General features: G+C 46.1%; 2 protein-coding genes across 3 annotated transcripts; one reads left to right on the forward strand and one right to left on the reverse strand.

Annotated features, from left to right (window-relative positions):
* The first annotated feature begins 408 nt into the window (after positions 1–408).
* Positions 409–3,933, forward strand: si:ch211-113e8.11 (uncharacterized). Its single transcript, XM_017464960.3, has 2 exons — positions 409–720; positions 1,127–3,933. The coding sequence occupies exons 1-2, from the start codon at positions 647–649 to the stop codon at positions 1,779–1,781; spliced, it is 729 nt and encodes a 242-aa protein (XP_017320449.1). The 5' UTR covers positions 409–646; the 3' UTR covers positions 1,782–3,933.
* Positions 3,934–4,292: 359 nt separating this feature from the next.
* zfp91 (ZFP91 zinc finger protein, atypical E3 ubiquitin ligase) lies at positions 4,293–19,468 on the reverse strand. 2 transcript variants are annotated; one of them, XM_017464917.3, is made up of 13 exons: positions 18,718–19,468; positions 16,374–16,408; positions 16,160–16,267; positions 15,946–15,979; positions 14,225–14,323; positions 9,777–9,863; positions 9,507–9,671; positions 8,690–8,740; positions 8,527–8,605; positions 8,331–8,445; positions 6,951–7,050; positions 5,770–6,610; positions 4,293–5,039 (listed from the first exon to the last, which is right to left on the reverse strand). In XM_017464917.3, the coding sequence occupies exons 1-12, from the start codon at positions 19,113–19,115 to the stop codon at positions 5,806–5,808; spliced, it is 2,076 nt and encodes a 691-aa protein (XP_017320406.1). In that variant the 5' UTR covers positions 19,116–19,468; the 3' UTR covers positions 4,293–5,039; positions 5,770–5,805. The 2 variants fall into 2 exon arrangements, with proteins under 2 accessions (XP_017320406.1, XP_053535891.1); XM_053679916.1 differs by lacking the exon at positions 4,293–5,039 and adding an exon at positions 5,110–5,555.
* Between the last annotated feature and the right edge of the window lies 1 nt (position 19,469).

Consider the following 19,469-nt stretch of genomic DNA (forward strand, 5'->3'; position numbering starts at 1 on the left):
AATAACAATAATAAAAACAACAACAATAATAACAACAATAATAATAATAATAACAATAATAACAACAATAATAAAAACAACAACAATAATAATAACAATAATAATAATAATAGATTTATGTTGGTGCCAGTTTAATTAGGAACTGAAAAATCAGTGAGAACACAGGAATTGATTACTTGATTTGATTGACTGAATAACTTGAAGGAACAGTGTGAGCATCACAGGGGGAAAAGTGTAAAAAAGTGTGTGAGAGGTTTATGTAAGAAAGCGAATAAATCTCACCCGTGATTGTTTCTGAATTCTAGATTCTTTCCGATCTGTGTTTTAAACTCAAACTGTTGATTAGCTAATTCTTTGAAAATAAGCACACAGTTTGTGTGTTATGCTTAAAAAAAAAAAAAAAAACTTCTAAAGAAAAAAAAAAGAAAAGAAAAAGAGTCAGGAACAAAAGAAAGGAATCCGTGCACGACCAGCCTCACGATGGCGGTATTGCGCATGCGTCAACACTGCGGCGGATAACAGAAGAAAAACGTACTTCCGCATAAACAGGAAGTTAACCGCTATAAGACAGACAGATAAAAAAAAAACCGAGTCGCGATTATAATTGTGTACTTTAAAAAAATAAATCTAAAGGTAAATAAAGGTGATGAACTCGCTGGTGGGATACGGAGTCTCATCGGAGTCAGAGGATGAAGAGGAATCACAGAGCGGGGCGGTGCAGTAAGTACAGGATCATATCAAATAAACACTGAGCTACGAGGCTAATAATTAGCCAAGTAATAGAAGCTTATAGCCACCATTTTAGCCTCGTGCACGGCGCGTGCTTAAATTATCGCACACTCACGATCAGTTGGCCCGGTTACAATATTAGTACACAAACACGAATTAAATATGAACTGTATTATCGGCAGAATTAATGCACACTTCCGCCTTCGGATTTTAGGCCACGCCCCCTACCTGAGTCTGCCGCTAATACGGTGTTAGAAACAACACGAGGAAGTCTGTGAGAGACACTCAGCATCGGATTCACACATGATGCTAAACTGGAGTCCATAAGGGGCTATTACTAGCCGTCTTCAGACATCAAACATGAGGTCGTTAGAAATAAACGTATGTCTCTGTGCAGGAACGAGGAGACTGAGTCCAAACAGACGAAATCACGCAATTTCCTGTTGGAATCCGGATCAGCTTCCAGTGAGTCCGGTTCAGAGTCTGAGCGAGATGAAGAACAGGAAGAGGAACGTGCTCCAGTGAGCGTCCGCTCGTCCGCAGAGCTTCCGGTTCCTCCAACAGTCGGTTCTGCTTCTAACAAACTGCCTTTGCCTGCTCTGGGAGGGTTCTGCGTTCCGGTCGGCAGCAGCGTGTTCGCGAACCCGTTTAAAGAACGAGCAGAACAGAAACTCAACGCGCTCCAGAAACACGTCCCGCTCACGCCCCACGCCCAGCCCACGCACATCGGCGGGAAGAGGGTGTGCGTGGCCTACAGGAAAAATGGCCGCTGCCGTTTCGGAATCCGTTGCAAGTTCGCTCATGATAGTGACCTGCAGCAGAATGTAGCAGAACACACTGTCTCGGACTCGAGTGACGCTGCGGCACACACTCCGGTCTGCAGGGAGTCGGCTGTAGAGAGGCACGGAGAAGACGAGGAGGAGAATCAGAGCAGGAGGAAGAAACACAGAGTGGGAGTGAGCGACAGTCTCATCCCTCCAAAACGGGCGCTGAAACAGTACGCCAGGAACGTCTCTCACACACACAAACACACACACACACACACACAATGACGGGGTGTGAGAAATAAGATCTGAATTCAGGGTACTGTGTGTGTGTGGTCCAAATTGACCCAGGTGTGAGCTGATGTGTGAAGGATTGCTGTTTCATCCAGGGTGTGTTTTTAGCAGATAATTCTAGATACAAGATAACCCCTCCACTGAGACTGCTGCTCAGGCCACACCTCCTCCACTGAGACTGATACACAGAGGCCACGCCTCCTCCACTGAGACTGATACACAGAGGCCACACCTCCTCCACTGAGACTGATACACAGAGGCCACGCCTCCTCCACTGAGACTGCTGCTCAGGCCACGCCTCCTCCACTGAGACTGATACACAGAGGTCACACCTCCTCCACTGAGACTGATACACAGAGGCCACACCTCCTCCACTGAGACTGATACAGAGGCCACACCTCCTCCACTGAGACTGCTGCTCAGGCCACAACACCTTTACTGAGACTGATACACAGAGGCCACACCTCCTCCACTGAGACTGATACACAGGCGCCATGCCTCCTCCACTGAGACTGATACACAGAGGCCACACCTCCTCCACTGAGACTGATACAGAGGCCACACCTCCTCCACTGAGACTGATACACAGGCCACACCTCCTCCACTGATACACAGGCCACACCTCCTCCACTGATACACAGGCCACACCTCCTCCACTGATACACAGGCCACACCTCCTCCACTGATACACAGGCCACACCTCCTCCACTGATACACAGGCCACACCTCCTCCACTGATACACAGGCCACACCTCCTCCACTGATACACAGAGGCCACGCCTCCTCCACTGAGATTGATACACAGAGGCCACGCCTCCTCCACTGAGACTGATACACAGAGGCCACGCCTCCTCCACTGAGACTGATACACAGAGGCCACGCCTCCTCCACTGAGACTGATACACAGAGGCCACGCCTCCTCCACTGAGACTGATACACAGAGGCCACGCCTCCTCCACTGAGACTGATACACAGAGGCCACGCCTCCTCCACTGAGACTGATACACAGAGGCCACGCCTCCTCCACTGAGACTGATACACAGAGGCCACGCCTCCTCCACTGAGACTGATACACAGGCCACACCTCCTCCACTGAGACTGATACACAGGCCACACCTCCTCCACTGAGACTGATACACAGGCCACACCTCCTCCACTGAGACTGATACACAGAGGCCACGCCTCCTCCACTGAGACTGATACACAGAGGCCACGCCTCCTCCACTGAGACTGATACACAGAGGCCACGCCTCCTCCACTGAGACTGATACACAGAGGCCACGCCTCCTCCACTGAGACTGATACACAGAGGCCACGCCTCCTCCACTGAGACTGATACACAGAGGCCACGCCTCCTCCACTGAGACTGATACACAGAGGCCACGCCTCCTCCACTGAGACTGATACACAGAGGCCACGCCTCCTCCACTGAGACTGATACACAGAGGCCACGCTTCCTCCACTGAGACTGATACACAGAGGCCACGCCTCCTCCACTGAGACTGATACACAGAGGCCACGCCTCCTCCACTGAGACTGATACACAGAGGCCACGCCTCCTCCACTGAGACTGATACACAGAGGCCACACCTCCTCCACTGAGACTGATACACAGAGGCCACACCTCCTCCACTGAGACTGATACACAGGCCACACCTCCTCCACTGAGACTGATACACAGGCCACACCTCCTCCACTGAGACTGATACACAGAGGCCACACCTCCTCCACTGAGACTGATAGAGGCCACACCTCCTCCACTGAGACTGATACACAGAGGCCACACCTCCTCCACTGAGACTGATACACAGAGGCCACACCTCTGTGTTTTGTGTTGATTATAATAAATACTAACACACACGTGTGAAACGGACAGTGCGTCATAATTTATCCAGACCTGTTCAGTTCTTTTTTTTGGAAAACAAACCCCCAACAAACCCTTACAGCCATCAGTATGTTGTAATATCTGGTGCTGAGAATCGTAGTTCAGTGCAGCTGTACAGCCGGACTACACGATCAGCAGCTTCTCTAATCAACGCAAGCACTGCAGCACACGAGTACTGAGTACTGACTGACGTCAGGGACAGTAATGTCCTACTCGGATCATTTGAATCATTTCAGCAATAAAGAGTCGACTCTTTTTAAATGACTCTGTGCCATTTTTTCTAAACCATTTGAAGTTTCTGATGTCTAACTACGGCTGAAACTGTTTCAGGAAACGTCCTACGAGATGGACAAACGCAGCTCACGTATACATATACGAGCTTGGGAAACTTCGTTTGCATAAAGTGAAACGCAACAGCCATCAAACCCTGTTTCTGATTTTTTCTGTATCGATTTAAAAATGTTTTATGACTCGGTGAACAAGTTGACACGGACAGCAGCGACAGAGCCGTAACTTCAGGAGAATTATGACCGGTGTCCTGGATCAACCGTCACATCACCTGTTACTACCCCTCACGCCGTTATAAACACCTTTAAACAGGAAGTAGTTTGTGAAAAAGGCCATGGATTTGTAGGACGTGAGGTCATGTGATCACACAACACTGTACAGACTCATGTAGAGGAACAGATCATCAAGTAATGTGTTTAAATGCAGACTATAAGTATCATTATCTGGTTGAAAAAAAAATTCAATAACTGGATTACATTCAGCACATGTACACTGAAAATATGACTTCCTTTACACACACACACACACACACACACACACAGAAATAATAAACATTTAAAAAATCCTGTCCTTCACTGTTTATTAGTAGGATGCACAGGTGTGACGTTGTTTACTTCCTGTCTACACACTCATTATCCACACACACACACACACACACACACACACAGAGAGGAAGAGCAGTGTAGACATGTTTATTGTACATGGATAGTTAGATTAAGAGATTTATAAAACATTGAATCTGTTCAAATCTACCACTTCTTCTCCTTCCTCCTGCTACATAGCGTGAAACGATTTGAAACCTAAACACCAGAGTTTTAATCGCTGTGTGAACTTCGTTATTGGTCTGTGATTCTCTAATTTAAGGATTATAATGTCAGTATTGTGGAAAAAACAAAACTTTCAAACTACAGGAACTAAGGTCAAAGGTTAAGGCTGTTCCATCTCCTCCCATGATGCTCCGGTTTGCTCCGGTGATAAAGAACGTTTCCTGTTTTCCATCGGAGTTAGGAAAGGTTAATGCTGCTTACAACTACAGAAAGCGTACAGCTACCGGTTTAGCCAGAGTTCCTTTAAGATACCTGGGTAAAGAGAGACATGTCACTTTAATAAATACCCCCCGCCCCACCCCTCCCCTCCCCTTCCCTTCCATCTCTGCCCCGCCCCAACATGGTGCACGCTTGAAGAGAAAACCGTTATTAAAACACGTCTATTAGAATTCTATTAGTGGCCTGTAACAAGGTTATCATATGCAGTGTGAAAAAAAACCTACATGAATCGGACACACGCAAAATTAAACATACAAAAAAAAAAAACAACACAGTCTGAAGACTAAAAGTGTTTATGTACAAAAAAAACCCCAACAATATCAAGAGAACATTCTGAGACACACACACACACACACACACACACACACACACACACACGTCTACAAGCCTAGCAAAATCTAGTTCGAATACACAAGATAGATTTAAAGTCCTGTAGAGTTTCAATTCATAGGAAGTTCACTGAGGAGGAGGAGGAGCACGTTCAGGACGTGTGGGAATTACGGGTCACGTCAGTTAAAGGCAGGGGTGGATCACGTTCCCGTCGTCACCCTGTGTATGAGGATCGTTAATAATCTACATGTTTAGACCAGAAGATTAAAAAAAAAAAAAAAAAAAAAAAAAAAAAATCCTCATGAAAGATGTTAAAACACGCCTTAGCTACACACTTCGTGTATCCACTCGTGGGTTGCCATAGAAACGGCTAATTTCCAGCTAAATCTGACGCGTAATTCCGACACGAGGCGACTAAACGTCCTCGTCTTACCTCTGCGAGTCATTCCGCGGTGAAACTCTTCCTTCCTTACATCAGTCTGTGTTGGATCGTCCCGTCTGGGCTGTCCGTCACAACCTGCGCCTCGCCGGCCCCGCCCGCTTCCCAAACCCCACCCACATTCCCAGTCCCACCCTCCCAGAGTGCCCCACCCTCTTTCCTCTCCGCCTGAGGAGGTGGATTAGGAGGTGGAGGAGAGGACGCGGAGGATGATGGAGGGGGTGCAGGATCGGCAGTGAAAGCCACAGAAGTGATCTGTGGGAGGAGCGAGATGGAGGGGGCGGAGCTAGTGCTCGTGGGCAGCTGATGTGTGACGGACAGCAGGGGGAGCTGCTGAGGAGGGTGCGAAAGAGTGGTGAGGGTCATGTGAACGATCTGTGGAGGAGCCTGAACGGTCAGCTGTTGCTGGGACACGGGGGCGGAGACAAAATGCACTGTCTGATTGGAAGAGGTCGGGTGCGACACGGAGGCTCCGCCCCCTCCTGCAACACCCTTAGCCTCGTCTGTAGAGGGCAGCGCGAGAGTGACAGGCACCTGCATGGTGTGCAGCGACTGCTCCTGGTCCAGCACCATGACGGAGCCGACGCCTACCGGGGTCACGTGCGTGGTGGTGGGCGTCGCCGTGGTGACGAGGGCACCGGCGTTTGCGGCAAGGGCCTCGGCGATCAGGACCTCCGGGTGGCTCTTGGCCTTGTGAGCCACCACGCTGTCCTTCTTCTCGAACTTCTTGCCGCAGATGGCGCAGGAGAACTGGTAGGAGGCGTCTGCGTCGTGCTTCTTCATGTGCCAGTTCAGAGACGCTTTCTGACGACAGGTGAAGCCGCAGATCTCGCACCTGCAGCGCGGAGAGCACGAGAGGAGACACCTTATCACTCACACCCTACGTAGGGAGCGTATTAGTGAATAAGAATCTTTAGAGATTCGTTAGTGAATCTTACACAATTTATACAAGATTCACACACTCCGAGACTGTCACACTAAACACTCATTAATATTCATTACACACTAATTAATATTCACATCTATGCGAATATTAAACCCATGTAGTTGTGTTTTTCAGTGCGATACTAAATGTGATGTGTATTCCAGCTTACTCCATAAACTTTAAGTGTGTGTGTGTGTGTGTGTGTGTGTGTGTGTGTGTGTGTGTGTGTGTGTGTGTGTGTGAGACTCACTGCAGTGGTTTCTCTCCAGTGTGTATCATGCGGTGTACAGCAAGGTTGTGAGAGCTCTTAAACGCACGTGCACAGAACTCACAGATGTAGTCCCTCTGATCTACACACACACACACACACACACAAACATACACTTCAGAAAATAATTTAAACCTGTGAGCTCTGCTTCACTTCCTGTTTAGCACTTGTCAAACAAACGGAGCTGCTTTGTATTTTTCCAGCTCTTAAAGCCACACCATCGTGTGTGTGTGTGTGTGTGTGTGTGTGTGTGTGTGTGTGTAAGCGAATCTTAAACACTGAAGAAATCTACAGAAATGACAGCTTCCACTTTCGATATGCTGTGGATTTAATACAAAATCTGTTTACGCGGATGTCACGATGGCTACACAAATTAAAGCCGCACAAGACGTTTATACAGCAGTGATATTAGGAGATAACCAGATGTTCGGAGCGATATAACACACTGGGCGTGGCTACAATAGTGTTCAGCGTTAGTGCTCTACTGCATGACATCACATTTACATTAAAAAAAAAATGTTTAATGGATTTTTATTACTTGGACTAATTTCAGGGGGGTTAGTTGGTAAGTCGTTGCCGTATGGCAACGAAGTGCAACAGTGGAACGTATCATATCGTCAGAAATAACACAGAATGTATGTAAACATTTTGAAGTGGTAACTTCTACGAGGTAAACATGTAGAAGTGAGATCTTCTAGAAAGGACTTCCAGTTATAAATAAAAAGCATGTGGATGGATTTAATCTCTCAAAGTACATTCAGGAACGAAATACGAAACATGTTTGGGGTGAAGTATCCGTTTAATTCTTTCTCTTAAAACGTAAAATGTAGAAAACTGCAAAACGTCTGAAATCACAGTTTGTCTTATTTTGAAAGTGGACAAAAATGTAAACATACGATTAGCGAGGCCGAGTATCTTTGTTGCCGTGTAGGCCTGTTTCAGTTCATCGGCACATGTTGTTGCCATATGGCAACGACTATCGTGTTTAAAGTTTTTAAGTAGTCTTGCTTAAATATTGAAACATTTATAAATTTCGGCGAGCCCTCCGGTGATGACCTTCACCATACCATGAGATTAAAGAAAAGGAAGTGCAAACAACACTTCCTGGTCATGTGACATGACTTTTTTTTTTTGTTGTTATTTGTTAAAAGACCCCTTTTTTCCAGTTACACAGGAAAACAACAGGTATGTATTATTGCCTTATGGCAACGATATGCAGCAAAGTGTCAAAATTTGCCCCGCCCCTTATCTAACAAGCAAATAACACTATAACGATTGTTGTCAGGAAAAGAATACAAAGGAGATATGAAGAAGTTTTTGTTATTTATTTGTTTTTTTTTGTTTCCATTTGTAGGGTCGTACCTGTGTGGTGTTTGGCGTGACGCAGTAACTGTTTCTGAAGGCGGAACAGACGGCCGCAGGACGGGTGTGGACACACATACTTCTTCTTCATTAAGTGCTGATATTTAATGTGATGCTGAGAGAGAGAGAGAGAGAGAGAAAGATTAAAAGTTTTGTAAAATCTTATATAAAAGTCTGTCGGTTCTCGAACACATACCTGCAGGTAGCGCGGATGAGCGAGAACCGTTCCACATCCCTCCATCTCACAGCGTACGTACTGCACCGGTGGCTTCTTCCTGCGAGCACACACACACACACATTTTAATTTATCACATCAACACACAGTCAGTGATTACGTTATTTTCGTCGGATATGTTTACCGTCTCTTGGGAAGACGGGGGCTTTTGTCGTCTTTTCTTCGCCGACCTCTCCTGCAGGATCAGAGCCACAGGATCAAATAATAATGAAACCCAGTGACAAGTAGGAAAAGGCTGATTTATTGCATCATCATGTCTGATCACCTTGATCGTGTTTCCCCTCAAGCTGTGTGATTTTGTCAGGATGTAATGTCGCCCTCTCTGGTAGAAAAATGCTACTGCGGGCTAGTTGCAGAGGATATACCAGTCCCTCCAGGATTTCACGATTTTGCGTTCGCAGAAATTAACGCAAAATGTAGGGAACACCGCAATATTTGGAGGAGCTTGCGATTTTTCCAAAAGTACCGCAGATTTTTTGCAGATTTGGGCCGAGACGCATCGTGTGACGTCATCACAACGCACATTCAGCCGTCTTCGAGTCATGTGCGTCGAATACGAGTACAGCTAAAAGCTCTCATTTACCACCAAACATCACGAGCGGAACAATTTAATTCAAATGCCAATTCAGGTATTTTTCCACCAAAAAAAAACAAAAAAAAAAACAACCTCCACAAACTGCACTGCAAATTTTTTAACAAGCCAAACAAACTTGAACCTTCGCCCATCACGGGCTACACTCTGCTCATCGGGCAAGTTCATTTTTCAAAATTTGGAGGTGGGGTTTATTCGTATGGAGGAGATGCTAACCGTCTCCATGACGACTGGTGGGTGTGGATTTGACGGACAGGATGTCTGAACCCTGTGACATACTTAATCAGTCTAACACACTGGCCACATCAGCGCAGGATATTTTGTAAATCATCACTAAAACGTGACTCACTTCCTGGGTGGCTCCGCCCCCTCTCCAACCTCCTGCTTCACGTCCGCCATCTCCACTCCTTCCGTCTTCACCTCCGTCTCTTTCTTGTCTTTCTCTCCTCCAGCTGCTTTCTCCTTCTTCTCTCTCGGCCGCGGAGCAGCTCTACGTCTCGGCTTCTGACTTTCCCTGCATGAAGCACATCAATGATGTCTATTATTATTATTATTATTATTATTATTATTATTATTATTCAAAATATGAACCTCCTGATCATCACACACACACACACACCTCCCAGATTTGGGGTCGTAGCTCTGGTCATTCAGGTCGTCCTTAAAGGGCACGTCTTCATCACTGCTGTCGCCCTCGTCATCCTCACTGAAAAACAGAGACGGCGGCGATGTCGATCAGCCGCGTGTGAAACAGAAGCTTACGGCCTCCAGTTTAGCGTCAGGTAAATGTATTTATAAGCAAGAAGGATGTTTTAGGGTAAGCTTGTTTTCCTTTGTATCTTGGTCTGTGCAGAACAACGTTCATGTATTAAATCCATTTTTAGGAATTAAAACATCATCAAATATGATCATAATTTCTTATTTTTCTTCTTAACAATATCAACATCAACCCTTTTATTATCAGTGATAATAAAAAGCCTCATTAGCACGGCCTGCTGGATAAAAGTGTGTGTGTGTGTGTGTGTACAATGTATCAGTGAGTGTGTGTGAGGGAGTGTGTGCAAGTGTGTGTGTACTGTATCAGTGTGTGAGTGAGTGTGTATGTGTGTACTGTATCTGTGTGAGTGTGTATGTGTGTGTGTGTGTGTGAGTGAGTGTGTATGTGTGTGTGTGTGTATGTATGTGTACTGTATCAGTGTGTGTGTACTGTATCAGTATGTGTGTGTGTGTGTGTGTGTGAGTGTGTATGTATGTGTACTGTATCAGTGTATGTGTACTGTATCAGTATGTGTGTGTGTGTGTGTGAGTATGTATGTATGTGTACTGTATCAGTGTGTGTGTACTGTATCAGCATGTGTGTGTGTGTGTGTGTGTGTGTGTGTGTGTGTGTGTGTGTGTGTGTGTGTGTGTGTGTGTACACATGTGTGTATGCTGTGTATGTACATGTTTGTTTAAACAGATTGGTCCAGGAGTAATTGAACCACTTCTAAATATAATCAGTTCTTCCCTGAGCACTGGCTATGTACCTAAATCACTTAAATTATCAGTGATTAAACCCCTGATTAAAAATCCTGATCTTGACCCGTCTCAATTGTCCAACTATAGACCGATATCAAATCTCCCCTTCATCTCTAAGATTTGAGAAAAGGTTGTAGCAAAGCAGTTATGCTCGTACTTAGATAGGAATAACATTCATGAAATGCATCAGTCAGGATTTAGACCTCATCATAGCACAGAGACAGCGCTGGTTAAAGTAGTAAATGACCTTCTACTGACCTCTGATCAGGGTTGTGTCTCGCTGCTTGTGTTACTCGACCTTAGTGCAGCTTGTGATACTATAGATCACACTATTCTCCTTGATAGATTAGAAAATGTTGTTGGTATTAAGGGAACAGTCCTCTCCTGGCTCAGGTCTTATCTGACCGATCGTTATCAGTTCGTAGATGTAAATGGTGAATTCTCCATGCGTACTGAGGTTACTTTTGGAGTTCCACAGGGTTCTGTTTTAGGCCCACTGCTCTTTACTTTATATATGCTACCCCTAGGTCAAATTATTCGTAAACATGGAATGATCTTCCACTGTTCTGCTGATGATACACAGCTGTGTGTTTCAGTGAAGCCAGAGGACAGACAGCAGCTTAGTAAAGTTGAGGATTGTGTAAAGGACATTAGACATTGGATGATTATTAACTTCCTCTTACTTAATTCTGATAAGACAGAAGAACTTGTACTAGGACCACGTGTAGCTAGAAGTAATCTTTCTGATCTCACAGTAACTCTGGATGGTCTTTCTGTTTCATCATGTGCAGCAGTTAAAGACCTTGGAGTGATTATTGACTCCAGTCTATCATTTGATGCTCATGTAGAGAATATTACTAGGATAGTCTTCTTCCATCTCAGAAATATTTCTAAAATAAGAAACATATTGTCACTACATGATGCAGAAATACTAGTTCATGCTTTCGTCAGCTCTAGACTAGATTACTGTAATGCCTTACTGTCTGGATGTTCCAGTAGGAGCATAAACAAACTCCAGTTAGTCCAGAATGCAGCTGCTAGAGTCCTAACTAGAACCAGAAGATACGACCACATCACACCGATATTATCAACACTGCATTGACTCCCAGTGAAATCTCACATTAACTATAAAATACTATTATTAACCTATAAAGCACTAAATGGTCTCGCGCCACAATATCTAAGTGACCTTTTGGTTTTCTATGATCCACCACGCCTACTTAGATCAAAAGATGCAGGCTATCTGACGGTACCTGGAATAGTGAAGGCTACAGCAGGGGGAAGAGCTTTCTCTTATAGAGCCCCACAGTTATGGAACAGTCTTCCTATTAGTGTTCGGGACTCAGACACAGTCTCAGTGTTTAAGTCTAGGCTTAAAACGTATTTGTTTACTCAAGCCTCTGTTCTACTACTTCGCAGTCATAATTATCTTTTCTCTCCCTCTCTCCTTTCGCCGAGCCCCACACGAATTTATGGAGATACTAGAGATCCAGATCCTCTCTGCCTCTGGATGGAGCTCAAATCTTCTCTAATTCCAGACTGCTGGGACTGCGGCTGCTCCTAGGGCCATACAGACTTCAGATAAATCCAGAATGAACTTTTTCACACTATCTGCTGTTACCCAGATGAGGACGGGTTCCTTCTGAGTCGGGTTCCTCTCAAGGTTTCTTCCTCTTAAAACATCTTAGGGAGTTTTTCCTCGCCACCGTCACCACCGGCTCACTCAGTTGGGATAAATTCACTCCTTTAATATCTGTATACCATGTTGATATTTCTGTAAAGCTGCTTTGAGACAATGTCTATTGTAAAAAGCGCTATACAGATACAACTGAATTGAATTGAATTGTATGTACTGTATCAGCGTGTGTGTGTGTGTGTGTGTGTGTGTGTGTACTGTATTAGTGTGTGTGTACTACATCAGCGTGTGTGTGTGTGTACTGTATCAGTGTGTGTGTGTACTGTATCAGTGTGTGTGTGTGTGTGTGTGTACTGTATCAGTGTGTGTGTACTGTATCAGTGTGTGTGTACTGTATCAGTGTGTGTGTGTGTGTGTACTTTATCAGCGTGTGTACTACATCAGCGTGTGTGTGTGTGTACTGTATCAGTGTGTGTGTGTGTGTGTGTGTGTGTGTGTGTGTACTGTATCAGCGTGTGTGTGTGTGTGTGTGTGTGTGTGTACACTGTATCAGCGTGTGTACTACATCAGCGTGTGTGTGTGTGTGTACTGTATCAGTGTGTGTGTACTATTATCAGCGTGTGTGTGTGTGTGTGTGTGTACTGTATCAGTGTGTGTGTGTGTGTACTGTATCAGCGTGTGTGTGTGTGTGTGTGTACTGTATCAGTGTGTGTGTGTGTGTACTGTATCAGTGTGTGTGTACTGTATCAGCGTGTGTGTGTGTGTGTGTGTACTGTATCAGCGTGTGTGTGTGTGTGTGTACTGTATCAGTGTGTGTGTGTGTGTGTGTGTGTGTGTGTGTGTGTACTGTGTCAGCGTGTGTGTGTGTGTACTGTATCAGTGTGTGTGTACTGTATCAGCGTGTGTGTGTGTGTGTGTGTACTGTATCAGTGTGTGTGTGTGTGTGTGTGTGTGTGTGTGTACTGTGTCAGCGTGTGTGTGTGTGTACTGTGTCAGCGTGTGTGTGTGTGTACTGTATCAGCGTGTGTGTGTGTGTGTGTGTACTGTATCAGTGTGTGTGTGTGTGTGTGTGTGTGTACTGTATCAGCGTGTGTGTGTGTGTGTGTGTACTGTATCAGCGTGTGTGTGTGTGTGTGTGTGTGTGTACTGTATCAGTGTGTGTGTACTGTATCAGCGTGTGTGTGTGTGTGTGTACTGTATCAGTGTGTGTGTACTGTATCAGTGTGTGTGTACTGTATCAGCGTGTGTGTGTGTGTACTGTATCAGTGTGTGTGTGTGTGTATCAGTGTGTGTGTACTGTATCAGCGTGTGTGTGTGTGTGTGTACTGTATCAGTGTGTGTGTGTGTGTGTGTGTGTGTGTACTGTGTCAGCGTGTGTGTGTGTGTGTACTGTATCAGTGTGTGTGTACTGTATCAGCGTGTGTGTGTGTGTGTGTGTGTACTGTATCAGTGTGTGTGTACTGTATCAGTGTGTGTGTACTGTATCAGCGTGTGTGTGTGTGTGTGTACTGTATCAGTGTGTGTGTACTGTATCAGCGTGTGTGTACTGTATCAGCGTGTGTGTGTGTGTGTGTGTACTGTATCAGTGTGTGTGTGTGTGTGTGTGTGTGTATCAGTGTGTGTGTATTGTATCAGCGTGTGTGTGTACTGTATCAGTGTGTGTGTACTGTATCAGCGTGTGTGTGTGTGTGTGTGTACTGTATCAGTGTGTGTGTACTACATCAGCATGTGTGTGTACTGTATCAGCGTGTGTGTGTGTACTGTATCAGCGTGTGTGTACTGTATCAGCGTGTGTGTGTGTGTGTGTACTGTATCAGCGTGTGTGTACTGTATCAGCGTGTGTGTGTGTGTGTGTACTGTATCAGCGTGTGTGTGTGTGTGTACTGTATCAGCGTGTGTACGCAGTGATGTACCTCCGGACCCGAGGCTCGTCCGCTCGTTCTTTCGGGTCGTGGGTGAAGGGAGGATCTTCGTCACCCAGCAGCACCTCGACCTCACTCTTCTTCTCAGCGCTGAGGAAACACAGAAAAGTGATCAATCTGTAACTCCTCACCACAGGACTCGAGTCTGCTCTGAAATTCTCCAACTTGTCTACATGTCAGGTGGGATTTCAAAAATAAATAATAATAAAATTGTTTAGAACAGAGTTGATGCTTTAGATCATAACACACCGGAGTGCTGCATTACACACGAAGCAGTCTGACTGGAGAGAAGCGAAATAAACTGAAGAAAATCTGAAAACTGATCGGGTGGGCGTGGCCTAATATTCTAATTGGCATGTTTGATCGACAGCTTGTGTTTTGAAGTAATGATAGAATATTAGTGTGGTGACAATACTGAGAGCGAGAGAGAGAGGGAAACAAACGAAGAGACTGGGTGAGAGAGAGAGAGAGAGAGAGAGAAAGAAAGAGAGAGAGAGTATGAGAGAGAGAGTGTGTGAGAGTGAGAGAGGGTGAGAGTGTGAGAGAGTGTGAGAGAGTGAGAGAGAGAGAGAGTGAGAGTGTGTGAGTGTGAGAGAGTGTGTGAGAGAGAGAGTGTGAGAGAGTGTGAGAGAGAGAGTGAGTGTGTGAGTGTGAGAGAGAGAGTGTGTGTCAGTGAGAGAGAGAGCGAGAGAGTGTGAGTGAGAGAGAGAGAGAGTGTGAGTGTGAGAGGGAGAGAGAGAGTGTGAGAGGGAGAGAGAGAGAGAGAGAGAGAGAGTGTGTGTGAGAGGGAGAGAGAGAGTGTGTGTGAGAGGGAGAGAGAGAGTGTGAGAGAGAGTGTGAGAGAGAGAGAGAGAGTGTGAGAGAGAGAGAGCGAGAGAGTGTGAGAGAGAGTGTGAGAGAGAGAGAGAGTGTGTGAGAGTGTGAGAGAGTGAGTGTGAGAGAGTGTGTGAGAGAGTGTGAGTGTGTGAGAGTGTGTGAGTGTGAGAGGGAGAGAGAGAGTGTGTGAGTGAGAGAGAGAGTGTGAGTGAGAGAGAGAGAGAGTGTGTGTGAGAGAGAGTGAGTGTGTGAGTGTGAGAGAGAGAGCGAGAGAGTGTGAGAGAGTGTGTGAGAGAGAGAGTGTGTGTGAGAGGGAGAGAGAGAGTGAGTGTGTGAGAGAGTGTGTGAGAGAGAGAGTGAGTGTGAGAGAGACAGAGAGAGTGTGAGTGTGTGTGAAAGAGAGTGAGTGTGTGAGTGTGAGAGAGAGCGAGAGAGTGTGAGAGTGAGAGAGAGAGAGAGTGTGTGAGTGTGAGAGGGAGAGTGAGAGTGTGTGAGAGAGTGTGTGAGAGAGAGTGTGTGAGTGTGAGAGGGAGAGAGAGAGTGTGTGAGTGTGAGAGGGAGAGAGAGAGTGTGTGAGTGTGAGAGGGAGAGTGTGAGAGTGAGAGAGAGTGTGAGAGAGAGAGAGAGAGAGAGAGAGAGAGTGTGTGAGTGAGAGAGAGTGTGTGAGTGAGAGAGAGTGTGTGTGTGTGTGAGAGAGAGAGAGAGAGAGAGAGAGAGAGAGAGAGAGAGAGAGAGAGAGAGAGAGAGAGAGAGAGAGTGTGTGTGTGTGTGTGTGTGTGTGTGTGTGTGAGAGAGAGAGAGAGAGAGAGAGAGAGAGAGAGAGAGAGAGAGAGAGAGAGTGTGAGTGTGTGAGTGAGTGTGAGAGAGATATTTCATTATTAAGTGTAAGGACGTACCTTGTCTTCATCTCGGCTGTTTTGTTTTCTTCCGCTGCAGAAACGAGATGATAATAAATCAGAAATGACACAGAATTACATTTTCAAACACATTTATGCCCGGCTTCAACACTGCAGCCCATCTGCATAAAGTATTGGCACCCCTCTAGTCCTCTGCTCTCTGATGGACGGCGTAGAGGCGTGCCAATACACAGTCACACGACGCTCCTCGTACCGCAGGTGGTCTCCGTCTCCGGCTCGCTCTTACACACCACCCGCGCCGAACCCCGGAGTCCCCGAGACGACGGCGCTCTGCTGCGGCTCTGCGCTCGCCTGCTTCCGGCTGCTCCCGGGCAAGAGAGAAATGAGAAATAAAAAGAAATCAGCGTTCTTACATCTTCATTCAGTATAAACAATCATGATCACACTCTCGTTTTCCTCACGGTTACCTCGAGTGCCTGCAGCGTCCTTACTCTCTCCACACCTGAGAGACGGGAGACAAAACACACAGGTGGAGGATTGCTTTAACACCCGAGTAGACTCAAATAGGAAATGGTGACAGTCCTAAACACAATTTTCCACAGATGCTCACACTCTCACACACACTCTCACACACACTCTCACACACACTCTCACACACACTCTCACACACACTCTCACACACACTCTCACACACACTCTCACACACACTCTCACACACACACATGACCTGGTACTTACTGAACATTTGAGTGTTTCCTGCTTTAATACTGTAGACTCAATGACTACTTCACTCGCTTGTTCGGATTAAAACAGAAATAAAGCTTATTTTAAAGGGTCACTAAGTATAATTAGCTTTGTATGATAGCTAGACAGATCAATTAGATACAGAGTCACTATTGCTGAATATATATCCTTACTCGGATGCATACGTGTACTCACCCTACATCTTCATTTCCATTTAAAGTAAAAACACTAGATAAGGGCAGGGTGTCATTCATTTCCTGTCCGGTTTATAGTCAGGTGTGTCTGAAATTTAAACCAGTCTTAACAGCAGCAGGGCAACGCTTACGCATATATAACCTAATAATGATCAAACCTACAGCGATATGATCAAAATATTTTAGAATTAAAAAAAAAAAAAACACTTCAAATCCAAGCGGTTTGAGATGAGGGTATGAGCCGTGTGTGTTGCGCACAAACTTTTTTTGGTTCACTGGGCCTCATTATCGACCTGTCAGTAAAGATCTGTGTAAATATTTTCAAGGCCGATCCAAATGAAAATCCCTCCCAGATGTACAAAAAACACGTTAACCAGCACAGCAGATTTACATTTAGCCACGCCCACACAACTCTATAAAAGGCAATGCTCACAGAGAGCTGGAAGTGACTAAACGGTGTGAGAGCACGGCTGCGCTAAATCTTCCAGTAATGCAGCTCGGCCACGGCAGCGCATCAGCTGCCGCAGACACGCGCTAACCGGTCCCTCCAGGGCGTGACGATCGCAGAGATTGATGCCAGATCAAGCAAACACCGCCATATTTGTAGGAGTCTGCAATTTTATTATTTTTTTTACAAGATTTGACAGATTTGTCATCACAAAGCGCATTCAGTCAAGGCCCTCTGCGATTCGTGTGCGCCATACACGAGGTCGCGTCTTACAAACAAACATCACTGAAAGGCCGCGCAAAACAATTTCGTGCGATTTGTCGTTTCGCCGATTCAAGTAGCTTGCTGCAAATTACACAGAAAATGTTTCAAAAGAACTCCACGAAGCCTTGACCAGACTGACTAACTCCTCCTCTTTTTTTAGAGGGCCATTACTTTTGTCCACACTGAACCCGTAGTCGGAGTCATGACCGTGCAGTTTCACAAAACGCTTGCTAAATTGGTGCATAATTGAAATAAACTGACAAATAGTTTGACGCCGATTATACGACTGTACATTTACACTGGAGTCGCCGAATACCGTGAATCTCTTGCGTAAAACTCTCGCGCGGAGAAATCCCTCCGTCTCCGTTTCGTTAAAGGACGACGAGTCCAGTGTTTCGCGATCGCGGAAATTTACGCCAAATCAAGCAAACTCTGCGCTATTCAGACGAGCTTGCAATTGTTTAAAAAAATAAATAAGTCAATAAATTACCGCAGATTTGTTCCGCGACGCCACGTCATGTGACGTCGTCATCACAACGTACGTTCAGTTCAAAGCCGTCTTCGATTCACATGCGCCGGACACGAGTACAGCCAAAAGGTCTCGTTTACCACCGGACATCGCCGCGAGAGAGCACGCAAAACTATTACGCACGGTTGCGATTTCGCAGATCCGAGTGGTTTTCCGCAAAAAAAACAAAAACAAATTAAAGAACAAAAATTGCACCACAAATTTAAAAAATAAATAAATAAAAATAAACGCAGCAAGATCAAACAATTTCGGCTGCAACAATCACCAGAAGACCTTCCTGTAATCCTTTAACATCTAGACATCTGCTGGTAACATTACTTAACTAACACACACACACACACACACACACACACACACACACACACGTCTGGGAAACTTATCCCGTCCGAATATGCCTCTACACTGATGTGCTCGGTGAAGGGAGTGGTAATGAGGGAATGATCTGAATTAGGGGCAGGTTCATGCTTCCCAACCCACTGCCCTTAAAGAGAACCTGCAGAAGCACCCGCTCCTCTCTCTGCTCCTCACAGCAGCCTTCTGCAGAGCCTCGAGTGGGACTGACAGGAAGTTCTCTCCTGATCGCGGGTGTGTGCATGCATTTCACTGAGTTGGTGTAGTTCGTGTTCCCGTACTGAGTTTTGTTGTCTCTGGCCGCCTCGGTGTTCCTCCTGCGCCGCGGATACGCGGTCTTCCTCCTGCGGCGCGCTTCCGCTTCTTCCTCCTCCTCCTCCTCCTCACCATCATCATCATCATCATCATCGTCCTGCTCCACTCCGAGGTCTCTTCTCCTCCACACGGGGACGGATCTCGTGGAGCGGTCGCGCAGAACCCGGCCGGATCCCGCCGCACTCGGGGTTCCGTTCGTGTCCGCGGATGAAGCAGGCGGAGCGGCGGACTTCGCTCGAGTCTCCCCCCGGCCCCGGAGCGCCCTGCGCGGCGTGCGGGTCACACTCGAGTCCGGGGATGTGAACGCGGCCTCCTCTTCTTCCTCCCGCTTCTCTTTTTTATCAACACGCTGCACTTCCATCATCCCCCGGGAGAAAAATACCCCAACAACGCTCGGTTTAATGCCTTTAATTAATCCACGCGGACATGAAGTGATAAATACGGTATAAAAATAAAAATCTGAGAAGACTTTGCTCGTTAAAGGCCCTGATCCTACACGCAAACATATTTCACCGAGTCCTCCTCTCGCGCGCGCTGTTCTGTAGTTCTAGTTCATTAACAAACTTAGTTATAACTCTGCAAAAAGCATCTTTTAAAGACGCAGAGACGGTATTAGTACGCTCTTAAAGCGATAGTAAACCGGGCTGTAGCCGAGAACCGGGCGACTCGGACCTCATCTTGGCTTTGTTGCGTCTCCTTTAAGCGCGCGCTGAGCGGC

This window comes from Ictalurus punctatus, chromosome 3, assembly GCF_001660625.3.
Source record: "Ictalurus punctatus breed USDA103 chromosome 3, Coco_2.0, whole genome shotgun sequence".
In the NCBI taxonomy this organism is placed as follows: domain Eukaryota; kingdom Metazoa; phylum Chordata; class Actinopteri; order Siluriformes; family Ictaluridae; genus Ictalurus; species Ictalurus punctatus.